The sequence below is a fragment of the Bos indicus x Bos taurus genome, chromosome 13, assembly GCF_003369695.1.
Source record: "Bos indicus x Bos taurus breed Angus x Brahman F1 hybrid chromosome 13, Bos_hybrid_MaternalHap_v2.0, whole genome shotgun sequence".
Lineage (NCBI taxonomy): Eukaryota > Metazoa > Chordata > Mammalia > Artiodactyla > Bovidae > Bos > Bos indicus x Bos taurus.
In genome coordinates, this window is record NC_040088.1 from 30,690,740 (window position 1) to 30,717,781 (window position 27,042).

At 42.1% G+C, this 27,042-nt stretch overlaps 1 protein-coding gene and 1 pseudogene across 2 annotated transcripts; one reads left to right on the forward strand and one right to left on the reverse strand.

Moving 5' to 3' along the window:
- Positions 1–11,160: 11,160 nt before the first annotated feature.
- LOC113903316 lies at positions 11,161–12,485 on the forward strand (annotated as a pseudogene).
- Positions 12,486–12,585: 100 nt separating this feature from the next.
- On the reverse strand, positions 12,586–21,680 carry SNRPB (small nuclear ribonucleoprotein polypeptides B and B1). Of its 2 annotated transcripts, none has more exons than XM_027559281.1 (7): positions 21,555–21,679; positions 18,699–18,850; positions 16,886–16,997; positions 14,891–15,043; positions 14,038–14,176; positions 13,583–13,708; positions 12,586–12,890 (listed from the first exon to the last, which is right to left on the reverse strand). In XM_027559281.1, exons 1-7 carry the CDS (start codon positions 21,555–21,557, stop codon positions 12,880–12,882), a joined length of 696 nt encoding a protein of 231 aa, XP_027415082.1. In that variant the 5' UTR covers positions 21,558–21,679; the 3' UTR covers positions 12,586–12,879. The 2 variants fall into 2 exon arrangements, with proteins under 2 accessions (XP_027415082.1, XP_027415081.1); XM_027559280.1 differs by having other exon boundaries at positions 12,590–12,746; positions 21,555–21,680.
- Positions 21,681–27,042: the final 5,362 nt, after the last annotated feature.

The window sequence follows — 27,042 nt, forward strand, 5'->3', positions numbered from 1 at the left end:
GGTTTCTGCTCAAATTGTTCTTTATCAGTAGGGCCTTTTCTAACCAACTTCATTAAATAGCACCATACTCACAGCACTCTGCAACTCAGACCTCATCCTTTTCTCCAAAGCAATTATTTATTTGGCTATTTATTATTTATTATCCTTCTCCACGTTCAAGGATGTTAGCTCATCAAGTACAAAGAATTCTATTAATATTTTGTTCCTTTCAGATTTTCCCCTATGAGGTTTTTTAGGGGCTTAACAAAGACACAGAAATGCATTTGTATGTGAAACTTCCTGAATTTTCACAAACTGAACCCCCTACGTAACCAGCACTCAGATCAAAAAAATAGAACACTACCGAGCACCCTAAAAATTCCCATTGTGCCCCCTTTAAGGGTAAACATTATCCTAGATTGCAGAATCAAAGATTAGTTTTTGTCCTTCATGAGTGGAATTACACAATATGTATTTTGTGATTGGTCTGGTTTCTGTCACTTGACATTTTTATAGAAGATTCATCCATATTTCTGTGTATCTTTCATACTGTGTATCTTTCATACTCCTTGATGTGCAACATTCCAATGTGTGAATATACTACAAGTTTATTTGTGTACTGTCAATGAATCTTTGGGTACTTCCCAGTTTTGGCTGTTATGAATAGAGTCACTATGCACTTTCCTGCACATGTCTTCTTGTAAGCATATGTCAGAATTTCTGTTGGGTGTTTATCTAGGAGCAGATATATCATATTCAGATTTATCAACCAGCTTCCCCAGCCAATACCACAGGGATATTCTCTTTCATTCATGTCAAATACATTCCCTGACATGACATATATGAAGCACCCAGCATTGGGCTGGGTTCAATATGAGGATTCTGGAAACAGGCATTTTCTTTCTTAGACTCCATGCAAAGCACTGTACCTGGTTAAAAGTGGGATGAAACAAAGACTCAAAGTATGGTTCAAAGTAAGCCATATGATATGTAAGAAGATTTGTCAATATTGTCACTATAGATCTCACTCTATAATGAGATCTACAGTGACAGCAGATCAGTAGGAAAAAAAATTCTAAGGTTATATTCAAAATGAAAAAAACAAGGGAAAAAAACTTCTTACAAAGCTACAATTGAAAGACTCAAGAATAACAATAATAATGGCAAATATTTATTGACCATTTCCTCTATGGCAAGCTTATTGTGTATATTACCTCATCTAATCTTCAGTGATTTAAGGCATGCTACTGTCCATGGAGTCAATGTCAGATACGACTTAATGACTAAAGAACAAGAGATAAGGTTCTGTCATACCAAGGCCCACTTCATTTTTGCTGTTTGACTGCTGACAGCTTCAAAGCTCATAAGAAAACTATGGGCACCCTCCCTTGACACCTGTGGGATGTCCAAGCCATACATGCCCTGGCCCTTTTATGGGACCTCACCACAGCATCCCCTACCCCAACAACCACAGTGAAATGGGAGAGTTGCCCCACCCTGCTCTCTCAAAACATTTTCAGACCTGTTCGGGACCCTGCCCTGCCTCCCCAGAAAGCCTCATTATGTCTACAATAAATCGTTTCAAACACTTGTGGTGCACAGATAGATCAGTCTCAGATATCCAAATCAAAGCTGGCGAAGGGCACAATGCCGCCCCCCATGAGACAAGAAGACACACTCCCACTTAATAGATGAGGAAAGTGAGCTTGGAAAAGTTACTCATCATTAATTTATTCAACAGCATGTGTTCAGTGCACAAAGTAGGAAACAACATGGACTGATTTCCAGCCCTTGGTAGAGCCAAGGAAGTAGTTTACTGAAAAACAAAAGTAGGTTACTTTTTTTTAATTTAAATTTATTTATTTTAATTGGAGGCTAATTCCTTTACAGTATTGTATTGGTTTTGCCATACACCAACATGAAATCGCCATGGGTATACACATGTTCCCCATTCTGAACCCCCCTCCCACCTCCCTCCCCGTACCATCCCTCTGGGTTATCCCAGTGCACCAGCCCCAAGCATCCCGTATCCTGCATCAAACCTGGACTGGCGATTCATTTCTTATATGATTATACATAAGTTACTTTTAAATATATGAAAATATAACTAGTGTCCCTTTAGCTAAACACATACTAATTAAAACAAGGAGCTATTTTTAACTTAAACTGAATAAGATGTAACACTGTAACTACAAACTCCCAGCACCTGCACACACCACTGTGAGTGGTGTAGGGTGATACCACTGGAGGGATACCTGGTAGGTCTATCAACACTTTAAATGCAGCCCCACTCTCCCTTGGTAACCCTACTTTCAGGAGTTTATACATACAGACATAGCTATAAAGGGGCAGGGCTTTACACTTCCTTCTTTCCTTAAGTGTATTTTATTTCTGTATAGGTCTTTGTAGAAAATTAGAAAATACAGAGTATTAGGGAGAAAAAAAAAAAAACCCACAATCCCAGCATCCATTAATAAGATTGAGCTCACATATCTGCTGCTTCCTTCCTCCTGACAGAGCATGGCTGCCTCCTGGTGGATTTACTTTTTTAAGTACACTCATTATTTTACAATTTTGAATTTTTAAAATGCACTTAATTTTTTAAAGTAGGTAATGAACTCACACTGTTAAATATTTTAAGTTCTAAGTGGCATAGAGTGGAAACTCTCCTGTCCATTTCTGTTTCCCTTGAACTAGGTTTCTTTTCCCACAGGCAACTGAACTGGTATATATAGATATAGACATATAGATACAGATAGGGGCTCCTCTGGTGGCTCAGATGTTAAAGAATTTGCCTGCAACAGAGGAGACCTAGGTTCGATCCCTGGGTCAAGAAGATCCCCTGGAGAAGGGAATGGCAACCCACTCCAGGATTCTTGCCTCGAGAATTCCATGGATAGAGGAGCCTGGCCAGCTACAGTCCACGGGGTCACAAAGAGTTAGACACAACTGAGGAACTAATGCATTCATACAGATACAACTACAGATGTGGTATATATATTATACATATATATCATATGCATGTATATATAAAGGAATACTATTCAGACATAGAAAAGAAGGAATTTTTGCCATTTGCAACAAAATGAATGGATTTGGAGGTCACTATGCTAAGTGAGAAACCTATATGCAGGTCAAGAAGCAACAGTTAGAACTGGACATGGAACAACAGACTGGTTCCAAACAGGAAAAGGAGTTCGTCAAGGCTGTATATTGTCACCCTGCTTATTTAACTTATATGCAGAGTACATCATGAGAAACGCTGGGCTGGAAGAAGTACAAGCTGGAATTAAGATTGCCAGGAGAAATATCAATAACCTCAGATATGCAGATGACACCACCCTTATGGCAGAAAGTGAAGAGGAACTAAAAAGCCTCTTGATGAAAGTGAAAGAGGAGAGTGAAAAAGTTGGTTTAAAACTCAACATTCAGAAAACTAAGATCATGGCACTTGGTCCCATCACTTCATGGGAAATAGATGGGGAAACAGTGGAAACAGTGTCAGACTTTATATTTTGGGGCTCCAAAATCACTGCAGATGGTGATTGCAGCATGAAATTAAAAGATGCTTACTCCTTGGAAGGAAAGTTATGACCAACCTAGATAGCATATTGAAAAGCAGAGACATTACTTTGCCAACAAAGGTCTGTCTAGTCAAGGCTATGGTTTTTCCAGTGGTCATGTATGGATGTGAGAGTTGGACTGTGAAGAAAGCTGAGCACTGAAGAATTGATGCTTTTGAACTGTGGTGTTGGAGAAGACTCTTGAGAGTCCCTTGGACTGCAAGGAGATCCAACCAGTCCCTCCTAAAGGAGATCAGTCCTGGGTGTTCTTTGGAAGGACTGATGCTAAAGCTGAAACTTCAGTACTTTGGCCACCTCATGCAAAGAGTTAACTCATTGGAAAAGACTCTGATGCTGGGAGGGATTGGGGGCAGGAGGAGAAGGGGACAACAGAGGATGAGATGGCTGGATGGCATCACCAACTCGATGGACGTGACTTTGAGTGAACTCCGGGAGTTGGTGATGGACAGGGAGGCCTGGGGTGCTGCAATTCATGGGGTCGCAAAGAGTCAGACACGACTGAGCAACTGAACTGATGCTAAGTGAAATAAATCAGATAAAGACAAATACTGTATGATATCAGTTGTGTGTGGAATCTAAAAAAATCCAACAAACTAGTGAACATAACAAAAAGAAACAGACTCACTCTGTCACAGAGAGCAAATTTATGGTTACCAACAAATAGAGGAAAGAGGTGAGGGCAATAAAGGGGTGACAATTTAAGAGGTACACAAGACTGTCAGTTTTCATTTCAATCCCAAAGAAGGGCAATACCAAAGAATGTTCAAACTACTGTACAATTGCACACATTTCACATGCTAGCAAAGTAATGTTCAAAATTCTTCAAGCTAGAACAGAGAACTTCCAGATGTACAAGCTGGATTTACAAAAAGGCAGAGGAACCAGAGACCAAATTGCCAACATTCACTGGATCATAGAAAAAGTGAGACAATTCCAGAGAAACATCTAATTCTGGTTCATTGACTACACTAAAGCCTTTGACTGTGTGGATTACAACAAATTATGGGAAATTCTTAAAGAGATGGGAATACCATACCACCTTACCTGTCTTCTGAGAAACCTGTATGGAGGACAAGGAGCAAGTTAGAATCAGACATGGAACAACGGGCTGGTTCAAAATTGGGAAAGGAATACATCAAGGCTCTATTGTCACCCTGCTTATTTAACTTCTATGCAGAGTATATCATGTGAAATGATAGGCTGGATGAATCAGAAGCTGGAACCAAGATTCCTGGGAGAAATATCAACAACCTCAGATATGCAGATGGCACCACCCTAATGGCAGAAAGTGAAGAGGAACTAAAGAGCCTCCTGATGAGTGTGAGAGTAAAGTGAAAAAGCTAGCTTTGAAATTCACCATTCAAAAAACAAAGATGATGGCATCCAATTCCATCACTTCATAGCAAATAGATGGGGAAAAAATGGAAACAGTGGCAGATTTTCTTGGGCTCCAAAATCACTTTGGATGGTGACTGCAGTCATAAAATTAAAATATGAATATTTTAAAGAAAGCTATTTGGAAGAAAATCTATGACAAACCTAGACAGTATATTAAAAAGCAGACCTCATTTTGCCAACAAAGGTACATATAGTCAAAGCTATGGTTTCTCCAGTAGTCATGTATGGATGTGAGAGTTGGACCATAAAGAAGGCTGAGTGCCAAAGAACTGATGCTTTCAAACTGTGGTGCTGGAGAAGACTCTTAAGAGTCCCTTGGACAGCAAGGAGATCAAACCAGTCAGTCCTAAAGGAAGTCAACCCTGAATATTCATTGGAAGGACTGATGCTGAAGCCGATATTCCAATATTTTGGCTACCTGTTGTGAAGAGCCAACTCATTGGAAAAGACCCTGATGCTGGGAAGGATTGAGGGCAGGAGGGGAAGGGGGTGAGAGAGGATGAGATGATTGGATGACATCACCAACTCAATGGACATGAGTTTGAGCAAACTCTAGGAGATAGTGAAGGAAGGGAAGCCTGGCGTGCTACAGTTCATGGGATCACAAAGAGTTGGAATGACTGAGTGACTGAACAATTACAACAACAAATATCTCAATTTTTAAAAAAAGAACATGCAAACTAAAAACAAAAAGGAGCCATATATGCCCTGCTGGGTCTAGTTTTGAGGGAAGAGATAAACAGGCCCCTGCACTAGACAGACAGAGAAGGCAATGGCACCCCACTCCAGTACTCTTGCCTGGAAAATCCCATGGACGGAGGAGCCTGGTAGGCAGCAGTCCATGGGGTCGCTAAGAGTCGGACACTGAGCGACTTCCCTTTCACTTTTCACTTTCATGCATTGGAGAAGGAAATGGCAACCCACTCCAGTGTTCTTGCCTGGAGAATCCCAGGGACAGGGGAGCCTGGTGGACTGCCATCTCTGGGGTCGCACAGAGTTGGACACGACTGAAGCGACTTAGCAGCAGCAGCAGCAGCACTAGACAGACGGTGCTTGTTAAGTGGAGTAAATTTGGAGCTTTGTTCTCACCCAGACACTCCAAGGACAAAGCTAATGGCAGAAGCTGAGCTCTGCTAAAGTGGAGATAAGATGACCACTCCTGAGGTCAAGTGAAACTTCCCTGTCTGCACATGCAGAGGAAGGCTCCTTGGGGGTCAGAAAGGGAAGAAGGGCTACCCTGGTGGCTCAATGGTAAAGAATACACCTGCCAATGCAGGAGACACAAGTCAATCCCAGATCCAGGATGATCCACATGCCACAGAGCAACTGGGCCTGTGCACTACAACTATTGAGCCTGTGCTCTAGAGTCTAGGAACCACACCTCTGAGCTCACACACCCTAGAGCCTGTGCTCTGCAACAAGAGAAACCACCACAATGAGAAGCCTGTGCACTGCACCTGGAGAGCAGCCCCTGCTCACTCCAACCAGAGAAAAGTCTGGCAGCAATGAAGACCCAGGACAGCCAAAAAGAGAAAGAAAAAAGAAAGAAACACCAGGACAAGTAGAGGGAGGATTAAGGAGGGAGAGACAGTGAAAAAAAAAGCTTAAAAAAGTGGGGGGGTTGGGGGAGGGAGCAACACCTTCCCATAATAAGTGTAGACATGTACCCACAAGCCTCTGTGGTGGAATCTTAGAAAAATGTTGCATAGGCATCTGGGGGAGAGTCCAAGGACTAGTTAGGAGTGAAGAAAGAAACAAGATAATTGGCCAAATGTAAACAAAGACACTGAAGGACTGTCCTATATGAGTGATTTCAATCACCTCTTTGTGTGGATCACAGCAAAATGTGGAAAATTCTTAAAGAGATGGGAATACCAGACCACCTTACCTGTCTCCTGAGAAAGCTGTATGCAGGTCAAGAAGCAACAGTTAGAACCAGACATGGAACAACAGATTGGATCCAAATAGGGAAAGGAGTACGTCAAGGCTGTATTGTCATCCTGCTTATTTAATGTCTATGCAGAGTACATCATGAGAAATGCTGGGCTGGAAGAAACACAAGCTGGAATCAAGATTGTCGGGAGAAATATCAATAACCTCAGATATGCAGATGACACCCCCTTATGGCAGAAAGTGAAAAGGAACTAAACAGCCTGTTGATGAAGATGAAAGAAGAGAGTGAAAAAGCCAGCTTAAAACTCAACATTCAAAAAATGAAGATCATGGCATCTGATCCCATCACTTCATGGCAAATAGATGGGGAAACAATGGAAACAGTGACAGACTTTATTTTCTTGGACTCCAAAATCACTGCAGTGGTGACTGCAGCCATGAAATTAAAAATGCTCCTTGGAAGAAAAGCTATGACAAACCTAGACAGTCTATTAAGGAGCAGAGATATTACTTTGCCAACAAAGGTCTGTATAATCAAAGCTATTGTTTTTCCAGTAGTCATGTATGGATGACTTGAACCATAGACAGTTGAACCATAAAGGCTGAGCGCCAAAGAATTGATGCTTTTGAACTGTGGTGTTGGAGAAGACTCTTGAGAGTCCCTTGGATAGCAAGATCAAACCAGTCAATCCTAAAGGAAATCAACCCTGAATATTCATTGGAAGGACTGATGCTGAAGTTGAAGCTCCAATATTTTGGCCACCTGATGTGAAGAGCTGACTCATTAGAAAAGACCCTGATGCTGGGAAAGGTTGAAGGCAGAAGGGGACAACAAAGGACAAGATGGTTAAATGGCATCACTGACTCAGTGGACATGAGTTTGAGCAAGCTCCAGGAGATGAAGCTGGTGTGCGGCAGTCCATGGGGTTAGAGTTGGACATGACTGATCGACTGAACAACAAATCACCTCTAATCTGTGTCCTGCCTCAGTAGAGGGTGCCCATACTCTTTCTCTCTAGCTGTGTATCTCTGGCTTGCTTCAGTGTTTATTTATTTATTTTTGCAGTATCTTTTTTTTAATGCCATACAGTATATATAACTTTTTAAAAAATTTTTACAATGCTGTGTTGGTTTCTGCCATACAACTCAAAATCAGCCATAATTATACACACAACCCTTCCCTTCTCCCCGCATCCCCCCCACCCCCACCCCATCCCATCCCTCCAGGTCATCACAGAGCACCCGAATAGGCTCCCTGCACTACACAGCAACTTCTCACTAGTATCCATCTTACACCTGATAGTATACATATATATGCTGATGCTGCTTTCTCTGTCCCCCTTTCCCTCCCCCACTGCATCCACAAGTCCATTCTCTACACCTGCATCTTCATTCTTTCCTTGCAAATAGCTTCATCAATATCATTTTTCTAGATTCTGTATGTGTTAATACATTATTTTTCTTACTTCACTCTGTATAACATGCTCTAGATTCATTCACCTGTCTTAAATAAACAAACTGTTTCTCTGTTGTGCTCTCCCACATCTCATGCTGCCTCAAATAATAAACTTCACACCTGTTTTCAGTTTCTGCCTCTTTGAAAAATCCTTTCAAAAGGGTAAGAGGGAAACTTTGCTTCCAACCTCTAGCCCCTGGTGGTCTAGTAGCTAGGATTCCTGGTTTTCATCCAGGCTGCGTGGGTGTGTGCTAAATCACTCAGTCATGTCCGATTCTTTGCAACCCCATGGACTGTAGCCCACCAGACTCCTCTGTCCATGGGATTCTCCAAGCAAGAATACTGGAGTGGGCTGCCATGCCTCCTCCAGGGGATTGAACCCGCATCTCTTTATGTCTCCCGCACTGGCAGATGGGTTCTTCACCACTAGTGCCGCCTGGGAAGCCCCTTCTCCAAGCTACCCATGTTCAATTCCTGGGCAGGGAAGTAAGATCCCTCTTCAGGGCTGCTCCCTGTTGTCTCTCTGAGATCAGTTTCTTTTACTTAGCAGAATATTCTCAAGGCTCATCCAAATAGTAGCAGAATCAATATTTCATTCCTTTTATGGCTGAGTAATATTCCATTGAATGTACAGCCCACAATTTACCTATCAATTAATCCACTGATGCAACAGTTGGGCTGTTCCCACCTTTTGCCTGTTATGAATTCTACTATAAACATTCCTATACAAGTTTCTGTGTAGACATATATTTTCATTTCTCTTGGATACATACTTAAGAGTAGAATCATATGGTAATTCTGTTTATCTTTTTGAGGAACAGCCAAATCATTTTACATAGTCACTGCAACATTTTACATTCTTACCAGTAATGCAGTATTTCTCCAGATCCTTGCCAGCTTTTTTCCCCCATTAAAGTCGTCCTAGTGGGTTGAAGTGATATCTCATTGTGGGTTTGATTTGAATTTCTTTCATGACCAATGATGAAGTTTTTCATGTGTTGCCCATTTGTGTATCTTCTTTGAAGAAATGTGTATTCCTTTGTTGACTTAATTGGGCTGTTTATCTATAGTTTTGAAAGTTCTTTATATAAAATTAGTAGTCTGGATTTTAAACACAAATCAGATATATGCTTTGCAAATATTTTCTTCCATTCTGTAAGCTACATTTTCACATTTTTGATAATGTCCTTTGATGCAATTTCTAAATTTGATGAAATCCATTTTTTTTGTTTTTTCCTTGAGCTTTTAGTGTCAAATATAAGACTGAGCGACTGATCTGATCTGATCTGATAAGAATGCAACCCCAGGTCATCAAGACTTGTTTTCTTCTGGCAATTTAGTTTTAGTTCTTATAAACTGTTAATCCATTTTGTTAATGAGTGATATATGAAGTGAGGCAGGTGACCAACTTCATTCTTTTCTATGTGGTTTTGCGATTGTCTTAGGACCACTTGTCCAACAGACTACCCTTTTCCCAGTGAAAGGTGTTGACACTTTCACGGTCAAATATGCAACGGCTTATTTCTGGGTTCTCAATTCTATTCCACTGGTCTGTATCTATCCTTATGCCAGTACCAGAGTTTTGATTACTCAAGCTTTGTAGTTAAGTTTTGAAATTAAGAAGTGAGATATCAAGATTGTTCTTGCTATTCAGTGTCCCTTGCAGCTTCATAGAATTTGAGGATGAGCTTCATTTCTGCAAAAAGGTCTCTTGGAATTTTGTTAGATTGCATATAATCTATATTTCTTTGGGAAATACAGCCATTTTAATACTGTCTTTCAATTCATGAATATGGTAGGTATTTCCATTTTTTCTTTCAGGATGTTCTTGTCAGCATACAAATCTTCCACAACCTTGGTTAAATTGATTCCTAAGTATATTATTCTCTTGGATGCTGTTGTAAATGGACCTTTTTTCAGACTATAGATAGTATATAGAAATACAATTGCACTCTCCTAACTTGCAATTTTGTTGAATTCAATTATCACATCTAGGAGCTTTCTTATGTATTCTTTGTGATTTTCCACATACAGAATTTCCACATAAAGGAAGAATACAATCTTCCTTTCCAATTTGGCTTTTTCCTTCTTAATTACTCTGGGTAGACCTTCCAGTATAATTTTAAATAGCAGTGGTTGAAGTGGGGACACTTATTTCTGATCTTAAGGGTAAAGTTTTCAACCTTTCATTATGTTAGCTGTGGGCTTTTCATTAAAACACACACACACACACACACACCTGTATCATGTTTATAAATTTCCCTTCTATTCCTGTTATAATTTTATCCAATGTCTTCTTACTGAGATGACCATACAGCTTTTTCCTTGTCCTATTAACTTGTTACATTTGACTGTTTTTATACTGAACCACTTTTATTTCCCTGGACAAACACCTTCATTCTACAACGGTAGTCTCTCCTTTTCCACTAAGTTCTTTTACATTTAGGATGGTCCTCCATCCCATGCAGTAATTTTAGAGTATTCACTTTATTTCTGTAGCCTTTTTAAGCTTGATGTACTAATAGAGTACTGTTTAGTGACCTATCGAACAGACTTTGGGTGGAAGAAATTGATACCCCACAACTCAAAAAATCAGATTATATACATGCATATGACCCCAGGAGAAAGTTATACCAAAACTGTTCCTCTTCCAATAGGATTCATTTCATTTTTATTACTTGCTTCACACTTTTTGTATTTTGGCTGCGATGGGTCTTCTTGGCAGTGCACAGGCTTCTCTTGTGGCATGCAGGCTCTAGAGTGTGCAGGCTCAGTAGTTGAGGCACACGGGCTTAGTTGCTCCAAGGCCTATGGGATTTTAGTTCTCCAACCAGGAATTGTCCCCTGCTTTGGAAGGTGGATTCTTAGCCACTGGATCAGAGATGTCTCAGTATTTGCTTCATAGTTTATTATAGAAAAATGATAAAGCACTGCTCAACCACCACAGACACTGACATCGTGAACAATGTAGGGGAGGCTTGCACCACCTTGAAAGCTGAATACAACCAGTGGTTCAATCACTGGTTTGCCAGTAATTTCCTCAAGGGGAATGGCTCCAGGGATCCATGCACTGGCCTCTTCAAGTGCTACCAGCAGTGTGTTTAGAAAGCAATGAAGGAGAAGATTCCTATTGAAAGACTGGAGTTCTTGGGCCATGGCAAAGAAAAACCTGAAAGTGCTTCTTGATCTTGACAGTAACTTTGAAAATGGACTCCTCAGATCAGGAAATTGAGGACTCTCAATCATATCAAAGACATGAAGATAGCCATCAATTTGACAAATTTAGGAAGGAGAAGTTTCCTTTCCTTCTTGCTTTTTCCTTACTTGTAAAAGATGATGAACCATCACTCTTTGCTTCTAGCTAGTTCTGGCAACTCAGCAGGAACTTCATGTGCTAAATAATGGAATTATTTGGGATTATGGTTGCAATACTTGATCTAGGATCAGTTTTAGATATATCGTGTATGTAAATGCCATTAGGTTTGTCAGGATGACCAAGGATTCCTGACCTTTTGAGTTATACTTCAAAGGACATTCCGTTACATGCACCAAACTAGGGTGATCGTCCGTAGAAGCAACTGGTTAGGATCTCTCTTTTCTCTCAGGGAGTGAATTTTCTGGAAAGGATTCCCAGCGTAACAGTTCCAAGCAATGCTTGAGTAGTTTTGTTTTTAAATAGTAAATTAATTGTTAACATTGCTGGTGGACTGCGTTAGCCAAGAGGAAGACAGCTTTTAACAGTTCCCTTCGTTAACAAGAGGTGTCAGATCTCACATTAAGATGTGAAAACTTCCAGAACGGTGTGGGGAACACCATTTCAGAGCTCATGGAGTAGTTTAGGAATTAAGATCTTTAGAGAGGCTATGGAGAAAGATCCTAAATTGTAAAAGACTTGTTGCCAACTTTCAACTTTAAGATGGAATTGTAAATTTAGTTTCTAAAGAAAATAAAGTGCTGCTTAAGAAGTTATCTTGATTAGTGCCCCCAAAGAGGATATACCAATTCACAACCCTCACCAATACAGTATTAAAGTTAACAAGATGATTTTTGCCAGTATAACAGGTGAAAATGTCTGCTTACAGTTCAATTTTGTAATTCTCTTGAATGAGACTGTGCATCCCTGCAAATAAATACAGTATTTTACAAGGGAAACAGCTAAGGATTAGGGCTAAGGAAAACAGGATTAGGGCTAGTTTTTCCAAGGCAACCCTTCTTGATTCTTATCAAGCACCCAATACATCAACAGTTTTTCTGAAAATAAACAAACATACTAGGTGCATTTGTAATATTCTCTTAAAGAGTTTATTATAAACTAGTGTCACAGGCCACAAGGAAGTAAAAGGACTATGTACAGCCTTACGGGAAACAGGCAGGGAGCTGAGGAGGGCCAAGATGAGCCTAGGGCCTTGGTGGGCGCATTCCCGGGGGAGGGGGCCCTGTAAGGGAAACCAGACAATCCGGTGAGACTCCGCGAACAACGGCTTAACAAACAAACAGGTGTGGTAACGTGGCCCTGGAGAATCGGGCCCAAGCCTCTGTGGAGCTACTTCCATAACTCTGTGGCCAAGGTCAAAGAAGGCCTGAAGTAAGAGTAAGAAGTTTAGTCAGTGCCTGATCTGCAACTCAAATCCCCACCCTACCCCAGCCTCCCACACCCGGCAGTTACCAAATGCTCAGAGGGGTACTTCTCTGGGGCCATGGGCTCCTAAGCTTACAAAGCTCAGTAATGGAAAACTATAAATACAGTGATCAGCCAGTTTGGCCACGGGTTAACTTATAGGCCATTATGGCTTCATGAAAAGAACACTGGCCTGGACAATGAGCTCTCTATGGGCCTGTTTCTCGCCTACAAAACAAAAGAACTGATCTGCATCAGCATTTCTCAAACTGGAGTTAAACAGATAATCCATAATAAATAGTACAGCAAAGCCCAGAGTCCCTCCTTAATTAATAGCCACTCCCAAACCAAAGGGCCTAAGACCTTTCTTGGTCATGCAACAAAATGCACTATTTTACAGTGACCAGAGAATACTGCCTTAGATACTGGAAGTACTGTGTACAGGGAGGTTCTCACTATTCTAAGAGGGAGGTAAGGTCCATTTAAGAAATGCTTGCTCCCTCTTTCCTTTCTGAACAAAGCTGTCCTCTAAGTGTTCACTTCCCTAAACTTAAGGCATAAAAGCCAAGAAGGTATGATCAAAATCCAACCTTCTCTCCAATTCCTAACCCAACCTAGCCCTAGGGAATCAAGGCCACTGCTACAGGCACTTACCTCGCATCCCTGGGGGAGGAGGCCGCATCCCCGGTGGCGGCATGCCCATAGGAGTTCCTCGTCCAGGTGGGATCCCCATTGGGGGACCCATGGGAGGCCTCATACCAGGAGGTGGGCCCATCATGCCTGCAAGAGAAAAATCCCAAGAATACAGCTCAAGTGTCCATCATAGCAGGAAAAGTACAAAAGATAGCAGGAAACGTACAAAACTGTTCACCACATTCTAAGACAGAGGGACCATTCCACCCTTCCAGTCCTTCCTAGCACTAGGACTTGAGACAGAGATAGAGCTCTAGTCTGGCTAGTTCCAAAGTCAGTCAACCAAGCTGGATCTCAGAGTAATCCTGCTTAATTACACAAACTCGTCATTAGTTTCAGTCAAGGGTATGTCTCATCATAAATCCAGCTAAGGCATCTTCTATCAATTAACAATGGACTCCTCCTGGGCTCCTCACCTGGAGGGGGTGCCCCTCGGCCCATGGGTGGTGGAGGACCTGCACGGCCAGGTGGGTACTGGGTTGGGGCCCCTGCAATACTGGCTGTGGCTGCAGCTGCAGCTGCTGCAACAGTACCTCTTCCTTGTGGGGTCATCACCTAGGAAGACACAGGAAAGAAGTTAGGCAGAACAGTACAGTGCAATACAGTACCCCTCTCTCCTCTCCAACTTGGTAAAGAAACAGCAGACACCAAATCCACTGAGCTACAACTCAAAGCATCAGACTTCCTATCAAAACCTATTATGCCAGAGGAGATCAAGCGTGATCTTAAGTTCAATTCCTGTTTTCCAGGCCTAAGTTAAGGATGCCCAATCCAAATTAGATAAGGCATTTGCATGCTCAAACAGGCCTGACAATAGGTTGTAAAAGCTATAGTACAGCTGATCCTTGAACATGGTTTTAATCTGCCAGGGTTCACTTATAGGCATTCTTCTCCCTAAATACATACTACAATACTGTGCACATTCTTGGCTTGAATCCATGGACATAATGAGCCAACTGTAAAGTTATATACAAATTTTCACCTGCAGAGTTGGCATTCCTAACACCCATATTGTGCAAGGGTCAAGATTTCAAATGTTGTCACGGAAATACTTTAATACAGTTGGTCAAAAACTTTTCATGCATCTCTTACAGCATCAAAATAATGCATAATAGCAAGCTTTCCTTTTTGCTTGACTCTCCAACCGTGTATGAAGCACAGTGAAATACTGATAGCTTGACAATCACAGCCTAGTTGGTCATTCTGGACTCAGATCTTCACTCTATCCTTTAATTACAGAAGGTGGTGCCCCTTCCTCCAACTCCTCACCTGTTGGGATGGACCACCAACCCCACGGACTGGCCCAGCAAGTCCTGCAGGAGCCTGAGGCATAGGAACCCCAGCTGGGATTCCTCTACCAGCAGCTCTGCCAATCCCTGGGCCCCCAGCAGCTCCAGCAAGTGGCACTCGGGCAATGCCAGTCTGAAAAATAAATATATGTTAATACACTTGTGGCCTAGAGAATAAGAAGTACACTTTGGAATATCACTGCCAAGAGAACCCCTCAGATTTACAGGGCATCAAAACACCTTCTTATAAACACTATCCATTCCTGTTAACACCACTCCTCCTCCATCCAAGATTATATGCCTAGCAGGCTAAAAGAACTTAAGAGTTTTAAGTCAAGAGAAGCACACACAACTCAACCAATATGCATTCTTATGAAAATTAAATAAACAAACAGCTAAGCCTCCACCCAAAAGGGTGTCTATGTTAGATCAGAGTTTTGACCTGACAAAGAGATATGAGGTCCAGTCCCAGCTCTGATTCTCACTTGGTGGGTGATAGTGGGGATAGTGGGCAAGTAATCCCACCATTCTAGTACTGCTTCCTTATCTGCCAATGAAGAGGTTTTAACAAAACTGGTTGTGGTCCTGAAGGTTTACAATTGGCTACATTAGAGTAGCAAATTCTACTGGAAATAGATACCAAAGCTATGAATAGGTCCATAGGCCTTGAATCAGAAACACGGTAACATCCTTTGTATATAAGAGTCTAAACAGAAGGAAAGAACTAGGATAAACTACTCTGCACTCACTTGAAAGTATCTTTAACATGACTTTTGAATACAGCAACTTTGGAAAAATGTTTACAATGTTAAGTTAAAAAGCAGACTGATACATACTTATTACAAGTAAAAAAAAAAAACCCAACATATATATATGGACAAAAATTAAAACAAGGTAACAAGATTATTCCTTTAACAAACAATATCTTAAAAACAAAAAAGGGAAAACAAATTTGGTTAGATTCTCTAAAGCCTCTTCTATTTCTAAAGGGAGGCTGATGTTAATGAACCAATACTGCTGCTGCTGCTGCTAAGTCACTTCAGTCGTGTCCAACTCTGTGCGACCCCAGAGACGGCAGCCCACCAGGCTCCCCTGTCCCTGGGACTCTCCAGGCAAGAACACTGGAGTGGGTTGCCAGTGCCTTCTCCAATGCATGAAAGTGAAAAGTGAAAGTGAAGTCGCTCAGTCATGTCCGACCCTTAGCGACCCCATGGACTGCAGCCCACCAGGCTCCTCCGTCCATGGGATTTTCCAGGCAAGAGTACTGGAGTGGGGTGCCATTGCCTTACTGCTTGGAATCAAATGACAGTTTCACTACTTTCCAGCTGTGCCACCTTGTGCAAGTTACTAAACTTCAATTTGCATTATCTATAAAGTGGGAATAATCTATCTCAAAAGACTGTTACATGGATTAAATACTGAAGGGCTTGGCAAATAGCAGATGCTTAATTAAATATTAACTATTATTCCACAACTTTACAAAAAATATACATGTATTCTATTGTTTGGAGTTACAATTTTTTATGGTCCAACTTCCATGCATTGGGGAAGGAAATGGCAAGCCACTCCAGTGTTCTTGCCTGGAAAATCCCAGGGACAGGGGAGCCTGCTGGGCTGCCGTCTATGGGGTCGCACAGAGTTGGACACGACTGAAGCGACTTAGCAGCAGCAGCAGACTGTCATCACATTAAGAACTGACCCAGGAGGCCTTAAGTGCCTCTTCTATTGACTATGTACATCAACTAAGAAAAGAGGGATTTAAAGTTACAAACCCTCAAATCCTAGCTCCTTACTTCTGACTTGCAAAGTAACCTCTTTAAGATTCTGGTTTATTATCTGTATAAGGGAAACAGAAACCAGAAGATACCTGTGAGTACTGCAATGAAACAGAGAACCCCACACAGGGCCCAGCTCAGGGTGGCACCTCCCTTGCACAAGGTTCCTGGCCTTGCACTGGCTCTCAGTTCTGACTTACGTCTTTTGGAGGTGGTCCCTCTACTGTCATTGAGACCAGGTTCTCCCCTCGAAGTAGCACAAGACCAAGGACTCGCTTCTCTTCTCTCTCTGCTTGTTTTGAGTTCTTTGGTCTAAAGACAGGTTTAGGAGAAGAAACAAAACAAAACAAAAAAAGCATTAGAAAAAGGGTAAAGTTCATATTCACCTACCTAGGGGCCCTCAAAGACTTGTTTTACACTAAATCTACTGACAGGCTAAACTTGTAACCTCCCCCCATCAGATGGTTGTGTCCCATGCCACGAGAATGCACAGACCGAGAGACAGGACAAGATTCAAGAAAGCCCAGCCCTGGCTCACTCACAAAGCCACCATGAGAGCCTTTCCTCAGTCAACTCTTTGTTGCCATTACCCTTTTTCTTCCTTCAGCTTAAGGCTTTAACAATGTCAGGAAGGCAGTCAAAACAATTCCTCAAGTCAACTGAATCCCATTCACTCTACTTGCATGCAGTATCCTTCTAGTATTAATTCAACCCCACAGAACTATAACTCTGTCTCTCACCTCCCATTAGAAATAGAAGCCATAAAGGAAAAGGTTGAGATTAGCTACATAGAAATTACACTTCTATCCTCAAAGAACAAAAACGAATCTCCAAATACCCACGAGCAGAAAAGGATGAGCAAAATATAAACGAGATAAGACTGGGAAAAAGTAATTGCAACAAGATAGGGAAAGGAAAGTCAAAGCCAATATCCTAAAATTAAAGGAAATACAAAACACCTTGATTTTTAAAAATTACTTAAAGGTTTCATTTTAATGATTTTTATATAAATTTTCTGTGGGTGGTCATTTTTTCCTTTTTAAAAACTTATCTATAGTTCTTATTTTTTAAAAAAAGCATGTACTGCCCTTTCACAATTTAAAAAAAAATCCTTTATGGGTATCTTAAGTTTTTTCTCATATACTTCTATGTACTTTTAAAAAATATTTCTAATGGGCACATTTTCATTACCAGAATAAAGTTAGTCTCATTCAAAAATGTTGGCCACTCTCTAATGTGCACCTGGCACTCAGCCATCACTACCATTTTCTGTCCTATCCTTCTTGACCTCATGCCACAAAGAAAACAAAAGTCCCAAAAAGAATCGAAGGGAATTAACAGCCACTGGCAACACACTATGGACACTCCAGTGGCAAAAGAGAGCTGGATGGTCAAGGAAATTACATAACTTCTTTGGGCCTCAAGATGCCTTGACTGTAAAACAGAATGAAGCACTAGACCACATCTTTTACTAGGCTAGAAGCTTAAGATCTGTGAGTCCTAAGACAAGGGAATCATCTAACAAATTATGGGATTGTATTCTCCAATTGTTTCTATAAATGACAACAAAAATCACTGGCCCCAAACCCACAAGGGGAGTTGAGCACTTACCCTGAAGAGGGTCAGAGGCTTCTTAAAGCAGTTTCAGACCAGGCTGCACTGTGAGAGCCCTTTAGGCTACAGCTTTACAAATAGGCAATGAGGCCAGAAAATCAAGCTCTCCCCCCTTACACACCTGTGGGGAGAACATGAGAGCCCTTTACCCCAGTACCCAGGGGCACACAAAATCAGAGAAATAAAAAGCCTGGCAGCCCTCCTTACAACTTGTACTCTGCTAGAAATAAAGAGCAAGACTAAGGAAAGAGATTTAAGAAACTCTCCATTTTAATCTGCCCTGTAAAACAGGAGAGCAAACTGAGAGGAACCAGCCAGCTAGTCACCACCTATCACTTGCCCCACCCACCCAATCCACTCCCCATCCACTCAACCCCTCCCCAACAGCCCACTCCTTACTTGATCTTCCTGAACTCATCACAGTCACAGAGGATCAAATTCATATGCTTGTCAAAAGCTTTAAAGGTGCCAATGAAGATACGGCCATCTTGCAGGATACACCTCATCCTGTAGTCAATGTGCTGCAGCATCTTGCTGCTCTTGCCCACAGTCTGCAAGGAGAAATCAGCAGGAATGAGACTCAGCTCCTTTGGACCCACAAAACTGTTGTCTTTCCTTAAAACTTCTGCTGCAGCCTTCTTTTCTGTTTGTCTTTCTAAGTATTCTATCTTTCAACCACAGCCATTTCCTAGGAATTCTCTCACCTGTTTTCAAACCTGACCTGTTAGTCCCCCTTCCCGTAAAATCATCTTTTTTATATAACAATTGCCTTTGTCTATATTGTATATCTTTGTCTATGCTGTAGTCATGTATGGATGTGAGAGTTGGACTATAAAGAAAGCTGAGTGCCAAAGAATTGATGCTTTTGTACTGTGGTGTCGGAAAAGACTCGAGAGTCCCTTGGACAGCAAGGAGATCCAAGCAGTCAGTCCATCCTAAAGGAAATCAGTCCTGAATATTCATTGGAAGGACTGATGCTGAAGCTGAAACTCCAATACTTTGGCCACCCGATGTGAAGAACTGACTCCTTGGAAAAGACCCTGACGCTGGGAAAGATTAAAGGTGGGAGAAGGGGACGACAGAGGATGAGATAGTTGCATGGCATCACCAACTCAATGGACATGAGTTTGAGTAAACTCCGGGAGTTGGTAATGGACAGGGAGGCCTGGTGTGCTGCAGTCCATGGGGTCAAAGAGTTGGACACGACTGAGGGACTGAACTGGACTGAATGTTGTATATGTTTCAGAAGTGAGAGGGTAAGATGGCTCCAAACTACTGACACCCATGCATATTAGAGATTAGTGGCCATCTGCCACTGTGCAGATTACAGGTGACTCCGGTGCTGTGGAACACCAACATCCCATTAAAAAGACTGAGTTTAAAAAAAAAAAAAAAGACTGAGTAAAAGAGCTGGAATGAGACTGGCACTAAGAACCCAATCAGTGAAGAGCCTGTTATCAGAAAGGAGATGATCAGCTTAGAAGAGAATGGAACCCCCAAATCAGTGATTTGTTAGTGTGTCTCCAAGACTACATTTAGAAACGTTAAAACTTCCTAGTAGTCAGAGTGCTAATGAGTTTGAACACATAATGAGAATATATATGCTGCCATACTCCTTAACCCAACAACCTTTTCTGCTTCACAGCCTGGCTTCAAATGTAGTTGTGCTAAAATAGAGTATATAGACCTCAGAAGAGGACTGTCAAGTGCCCTTGGCAGTTACATTTCTATGAATAAACAACCTGGCATTTGTTATATCAGCCTCCCATCAGTCTGACCAGTCCTAACTCATCCAAGAGCCTTTGAGGTACCAGGCACTATGCTTGCTACTCATCTCTGTGAGGTTGGACAAACACAGGTTTTCTGAACCTACAAATGCATGGATCAGAATCTTGACTCCTGTCACCCTGGAGACTCAAGTTATGTGGTGCAGTTTCTTTTACATGACCATTTTAACCAAACTGTAATCACAGCTTCTAACCACTAGGGTCTGAACCGTTACAGTAACATTTACTGCTCCATTTGTCTTCTACAGCTAATTCGCACTGGGCGCTCACTGGCAGGCACTGCCACAAACACTACTTATCTCATTTAATCCTTAAAATCAGACTTTACAGATAAGGTCAAGAGGCTGTAAGAGGTTAAGCTGTGCTGAAAGCTAGTCAGCCTGAATCCAGTGCCTATTCTTCTAACCAGCTCTCTAAACAACATCCTACTTCCGGTTCACCCAATATATAACAGCTACGTAACAGTTATCTTTCTGAACACAAGTAAGTACGTGTCCTTTTGCTTGTTAAAAATCCTTCAATGGCATCCCTTACCACCAACAAAATTAAATAGCATGTAAAGCCTTTAATAATCAGATTCCCGCCAATTCCTCCCACCCCCATTCTTCCCTTTCCCTCTAAGAACTTTCAACAATGCTACCCTTCACGCTTGGCCTTGCAGTCCTTCGAATCTATACCATTCTCTCCCATTTTCGCTGGGGGAAAGCCTGCGTCTTCTAGGACTCTGACAGGGATCACCAAGTCTAGAAAACATTCTTATCCCGCTCCCCGCCGTTACTTTTACTTAACGCTGAATTACCACTCCGAATTATGTTACCCGTGTCTCCAAATAAGAGTGAACGCGGTGAAGAAAGGAAACACTTCATTGTGTAGCCCCAGGGCCTGAAAAGTCTGGCATACTCAAGCATAAATGTATGCTGAACAAAAGAGTTGAACTTTTCCTCCCTTCACTCATCCTCCGTTCCCTCCTCCCCATCTACCAGAATCAAGACTGTTTCCGACCACAAGTCGTTCCACGTCTTTCCGCAACTCCTCGGACCCTCACCCTTCCCAAGTCTGAGCCTCTCACCGGGTCTTAATCAGTCCTTTTACGGCGCTAGTGCCCGCTCAGAAGCACTCCCCCCTCCCCCCCCCCGCCACACACATATATGTCGCAAAGTTTACTCAGCGCCTATGGGATCCCAAGCACTAAGGCCACAGAGGCTTGGAGAGCCCCAGCGCTACCCTCGCGCGCACCAAGCGACTCTAGCCTCGGTCCCTTATTTCCAGCCTTCTCGCCACCCCCGCTCCCCCACCGCCCAGTCCACCGAGGGACGACGGTGTGAGTCTTTCCTACCCAGACGGAGGCGCCGAGGCCCGGGCCTTCACCCCCTGAGGGGCCAACCCATGACCTCCTTCCCGGTTAATCACGATCCCCACCCCCCAAGAGACTCAGGAGCTCCCGTGCTGCTGGTCTGCGCCTCCTCACCATGGTGGCGGTTCTGATGGCTCGGATTCCCGCCGGATTCGCCTCCTCGGAGGCCTAGAAGCCCGCGAGTAACTCGCTTCCCGCCGCCGCTACCGGAAATACAACCGCGGGCAAAATGGGGTCGGGTAGAAAGCTGCTTCCGGTCCCGGAGTTGGGCCTTGAGTTCCGGCCGAGGCGCTGAGTTATGAGCTTAGAGCAGGGCGGAGCTTTGGGCGGTGCTATCTTCGGATCCTCTTTGTTGGACAGTTTCCTAGCTTCAGTCCGTACTAGAGCTGCTCCTCTTCACCCTCACTACCCATTCTCCCGCGTCCCAGCCCGTTAACTTTCGGTCCTCATCTCCCGGCACTTTATCCCGGCTCTCTTGTCTACAGGACTTTCTTGGTAGTTCAGCTGGTAAAGAATCTGCCTGTAATGCAGGAGACCCCTGTTTGATTCCTGGGTCGGGAAGATCCCCTGGAGAAGGGATGGGCTACTCAGTCCGATATTCTGGCCTGGAGAATTCCATGGACTGCATCAGTCCATGGAGTCGCAGAGTCAGACACCACTGAAAGACTTTCACTTTAATCTCTTGTCTACAGCCACAGTCCCTGCTTTTCCGTGAACTTACTCGACCTGCTTCTGCTCAGCACCTTTGCATGTTCTGTTGCCTCTGCTTAGAATGCTAACTCACCTTCATGAATTAAGCTCAAGTAATGTTTTCCCACTGAGGGCTTTCCTGGCCGTCCTTTTCTAAAACTGAAACCTTCCCACCCAATCCCTGTTTTATTAACACCTTTCTCCTTAACACTGATTGCTAACATACTATATGTGTGTTATTTTATTATCCCTCCGCATTAGAATGTGAGTTCAAAGGATATGAATTTTTCTTTGTGCATTGTTTATTGCTGTAATGCCTAGAAGAACGTCACTGCTTAGCACAAAACAAGGGCTTAATAAATATTTGAATGAATGAATTTATCAGTCAATCCCATGATCCATCCAGTCCCATGACTTTTTTCAATAATAACCTTTACTAAAATGTCCTAACACACACACACAAAATGTATTTCCAATGCATTACAGAAAATATGACCATTCAGGTAAAGACATAAAAAAGAAAATTAATATTTTAATTTTTTTACATTTTGAATTTCCATAAATTTTTTTTGTATTTTTGAGATTTGGACAAAATCTGTACTTCAGTTAATAATACTGTATCACATGATAATTTTCTTGTTTTTTGGCAACATAATATTTCTTTATATATTCAGAACTGAATTAGAAGTGTCAAGCCTAATTCAAATTTTTTTAATCACTAAGATAATAAACTTTTTAGACTTTTTTTCTGGATGCCAAAATACATGGAAGTATTTCAGAATTTTAAGTGAATATAAATTAGAAGTCTAGCATTCTATTCAGACTAAGTTAAACAAGTGGAATCAAAATGTCAAATTTTTTATTTAGGCAAAAATTCGCAAGTTTTCTAAATATGTATATATTATACATACTATTAATATATATATATATTTATGTATACAAAAGCTTTTCTACTATGCTTGGTAAAGTCTTGAGAAAGAATGTCAAAAAAAAAAATAGAGAGAAATTGGAAAACATAAACTAAAAGAAATGGGAGCACCAAATATGAAATAGAAAAAGTGAAACAAACTAGATAAAAGAAAAAATAATCATATAGTCCACTTGTTTTTAAACATGGCTACTCATTAGACTCTTGAGAGTACCTTGGACTGCAAGGAGATCCAACCAGTTCATTCTGAAGGAGATCAGCCCTGGGATTTCTTTGGAAGGAATGATGCTAAAACTGAAACTCCAGTACTTTGGCCACCTCATGCGAAGAGTTGATTCATTGAAAAAGACTCTGATGCTGGAAGGGATTGGGGGCAAGAGGAGAAGGGGATGACAGAGGATGAGATGGCTGGATGGCATCACTGACTCGATGGACATGAGTCTGAGTGAACTCTGGGAGTTGGTGATGGACAGGGAGGCCTGGCGTGCTGCGATTCATGGGGTCGCAAAAAGTAGGACACGACTGAGCGACTGATCTGATCTGATCTGACTCATTAGAAACACATCTGGAGCTGTAAAGGAAAAAGAGCAATACCCGGGCATTTGTATTTTTCAAAAAATTCCAAGATAATTGTGACATGCATCTGGATTTTAAAAAGTGACTACAGGTTTTTCTATTAAATGGTACTTTTACTGATACAGAATTCTACTATTTTCTGTTGACTAATCATGATGCAATTATTGTATTAAGCAAAAATCACAATAGTAGAAGACGTTTATCAGTTTTCACAATCAGTAGCCAGACAAAAAATAAAAGATTATTGCAATTACAAGCCATAATGGAAACATGATTAACCTAATACCAAATAATTACATCCAGTTTGGAGGGTTAGGTAGAGTGATGTGGGATTGTATATTTGTGTCATACATGTATTTCTGAGTAAGCCTGTACATATAAAATTTACATATCACTTATGAAGCTTGTAAATTTCATTTATAAGTGGGTGAGTGATTTTGAGCTTGATTTCACATACATTGACTAATTTAGATCAGCTATACTCTAACTCTTAGCAAGGAGAGATAAGAAAGCCTCCCTCGGCAATCAATGCAAAGAAATAGAGGAAAACAACAGGATGGGAAAGAGTAGAGATCTCTTCAAGAAATTAGAGATACCAAGGGAACATTTCATGCAAAGATGGGTTCGATACAGGACAGAAATGGTATGGACCTAACAGAAGCAGAAGATATTAAGAAGAGGTGGCAAGAATACACAGAGGAACTGTACAAAAAAGATCTTCATGACCCAGATAATCATGATGCTGTGATCACTCACCTAGAGCCAGACATCCTGGAATGTGAAGTCAAGTGGGCCTTAGAAAGCATCACTACGAACAAAGCTAGTGGAGGTGATGGAATTCCAGTTGAGCTATTTCAAATCCTGAAAGATGATGCTGTGAAAGTGCTGCACTCAATATGCTAGCAAATTTGGAAGACTCAGCAGTGACCACAGGACTGGAAAAGGTCAGTTTTCATTCCAATCCCAAAGTAAGGCAATGCCAAAGAATGCTCAAACTACCACACAATTGCACTCATCTCACACACTAGTAAAGTAATGCTCAAAATTCTCCAAGCCAGGCTTCAGCAATATGAACTTCCTGATGTTCAAGCTGGTTTTAGAAAAGGCAGAGGAACCAGAGATCAAATTGCCAACATCCGCTGGATCATGGAAAAAAGAAGAGAGTTCCAGAAAAACATCTATTTCTGCTTTATTGACTATGCCAAAGCCTTTGACTGTGTGGATCACAATAAATTGTGGAAAATTCTGAAAGAGATGGGAATACCAGACCACCTGACCTGCCTCTTGAGAAACCTGTATACAGGTCAGGAAGCAACAGTTAAAACTAGAGATGGAACAACAGACTGGTTCCAAATAGGAAAAGGAGTACGTCAAGGCTGTATATTGTCACCCTGCTTATTTAACTTATATGCAGAGTACATCATGAGAAACGCTGGGCTGGAAGAAGTACAAGCTGGAATCAAGATTGCCGGGAGAAAGATCAATAACCTCAGATATGCAGATGACACCACCCTTATGGCAGAAAGTGAAGAGGAACTAAAAAGCCTCTTGATGAAAGTGAAAGAGGAGAGTGAAAAAGTTGGCTTAAAGCTCAACATTCAGAAAACTAAGATCATGGCATCCAGTCCCATCACTTCATGGGAAATAGATGGGGAAACAGTGGAAACAGTGGCTGACTTTATTTTTCTGGGCTCCAAAATCACTGCAGATGGTGATCGCAGCATGAAATTAAAAGACGCTTACTCCTTGGAAGGAAAGTTATGACCAACCTAGATAGCATATTGAAAAGCAGAGACATTACTTTGCCAACAAAGGTCCGTCTAGTCAAAGCTATGGTTTTTCCAGTGGTCATGTATTGATGTGAGTTGGACTGGGAAGAAAGCTGAGTGCCGAAGAATTGATGCTTTTGAACTGTGGTGTTGGAGAAGACTCTTGAGGGTCCCTTGGACTGCAAGGAGGTCCAACCAGTCCATTCTAAAGGAGATCAGCCCTGAGATTTCTTTGGAAGGACTGATGCTAAAGCTGAAACTCCAGTACTTTTGCCACCTCATACGAAGAGTTGACTCATTGGAAAAGACTCTGATGCTGGGAGGGATTGGGGGCAGGAGGAGAAGGAGACAACCAAGGATGAGATGGCTGGATGGTATCACCGACTTGATGGACATGAGTTTGAGTGAACTCCGGGAGTTGGTGATGGGCAGGGAGGCCTGGCATGCTGCAATTCATGGGGTCGCAAAGAGTCAGACACGACTGAGAGACTGAGATGAACTGAATACTCTAACTGCCTAAGAAGTTACAGTTACTCTTGAAAACAATGTCTGATCCTGAGCTTGTATTTATTAATATGTTGCTTAATTTTAACTAAATACACTGTAACTCACCTTAAGGAGAAGGGAACTGGGAAGATTACTGATTGACTCTGGTTCCAGTAGTTTTGTTGGCACCCTGTTAAAAGTACTTGTGAATGTAAGGACTTGTCTTCTGCAGGGAAAAGTAGCAACTTAAGACTATGGGACAAGGGGCACATATATAGCAGAATATGGGGACAGTCACTGGCAGCACAAGTTGACACTAGACTCTGGATCTGAAATGGGGACTCAGCATCTGGAAGAGGGATAGGGACTCAGGCTCTGGGGCCAGCAGTGAGTTCTCATCCTCTGGAGAGAAAGGCGCACCTCCTCTCAGGTGAGAGCTAGGGACTGCCTGTGGAGCCAAAGTCCAGACTCAGCCTCTAGAAGGAGGAGTATGGACCTAACCTCTAATGAGAGCTCTGAGGACCTAGGTTCTGGATGCAGAAGCAGAGACTGACCCAGAGGAGAGAAGCAGGATGTAGTCTCTGTGGCATCAGGTGACCTCTGCAGCCAAAACTGGGGTTCAGCCTCTGTAAGGGGATGTGTGGACCTAGCCAGAAGGGCATGTGGTGGGAACTTAGCCTCTAGATGGGGAAGTGGGGTCTTTAACTTCTGGTGTGGGGAGTGGGGTCTTAGCTTCTGAAATGGGAGAGTAGGACTTGGTTTCTGGAGCTGAAATATGGACTCAGCCTCTGGAGAGGGACAGAGAGCCGAGATTTTGGCAGCAGTCAAATCAGCTTCTGTCTGTCATGAGGAAAAGAGTGGCCTTTGTGCCAGGCCTGAGGAGCTCCCCTGGTGACTGAGGGAAGCAGGAAATTTTGAGATGAATGTGTTTTCTGAGCTTGTTTGCATACATAAAATTTACAAAGTACTTCTGAAGCTGTTTGAAATGAATGAATGATTTTTATCTTGATTTCACGTAAACTCTTAGATACACTCTAAGTTATCCCAAGAAGGTCCTTTTGATCACACTTGAGTGTGTACTTGTTTTAATGTATCAACAGTTACGTATGAATATCTCTAAGGAGCAATAAGGGGAGAAGGCAGTGGCACCCCA

Coding starts and splice junctions, on each gene's coding strand:
- SNRPB (XM_027559280.1), bottom strand. Junction 16,998..18,698: donor GATGAGTTCAGGAAGATCAA/GTAAGGAGTGGG, acceptor ACCTGTCTTTAG/ACCAAAGAACTCAAAACAAG. Junction 14,177..14,890: donor TTGGTGGTCCATCCCAACAG/GTGAGGAGTTGG, acceptor GTGTCTTCCTAG/GTGATGACCCCACAAGGAAG.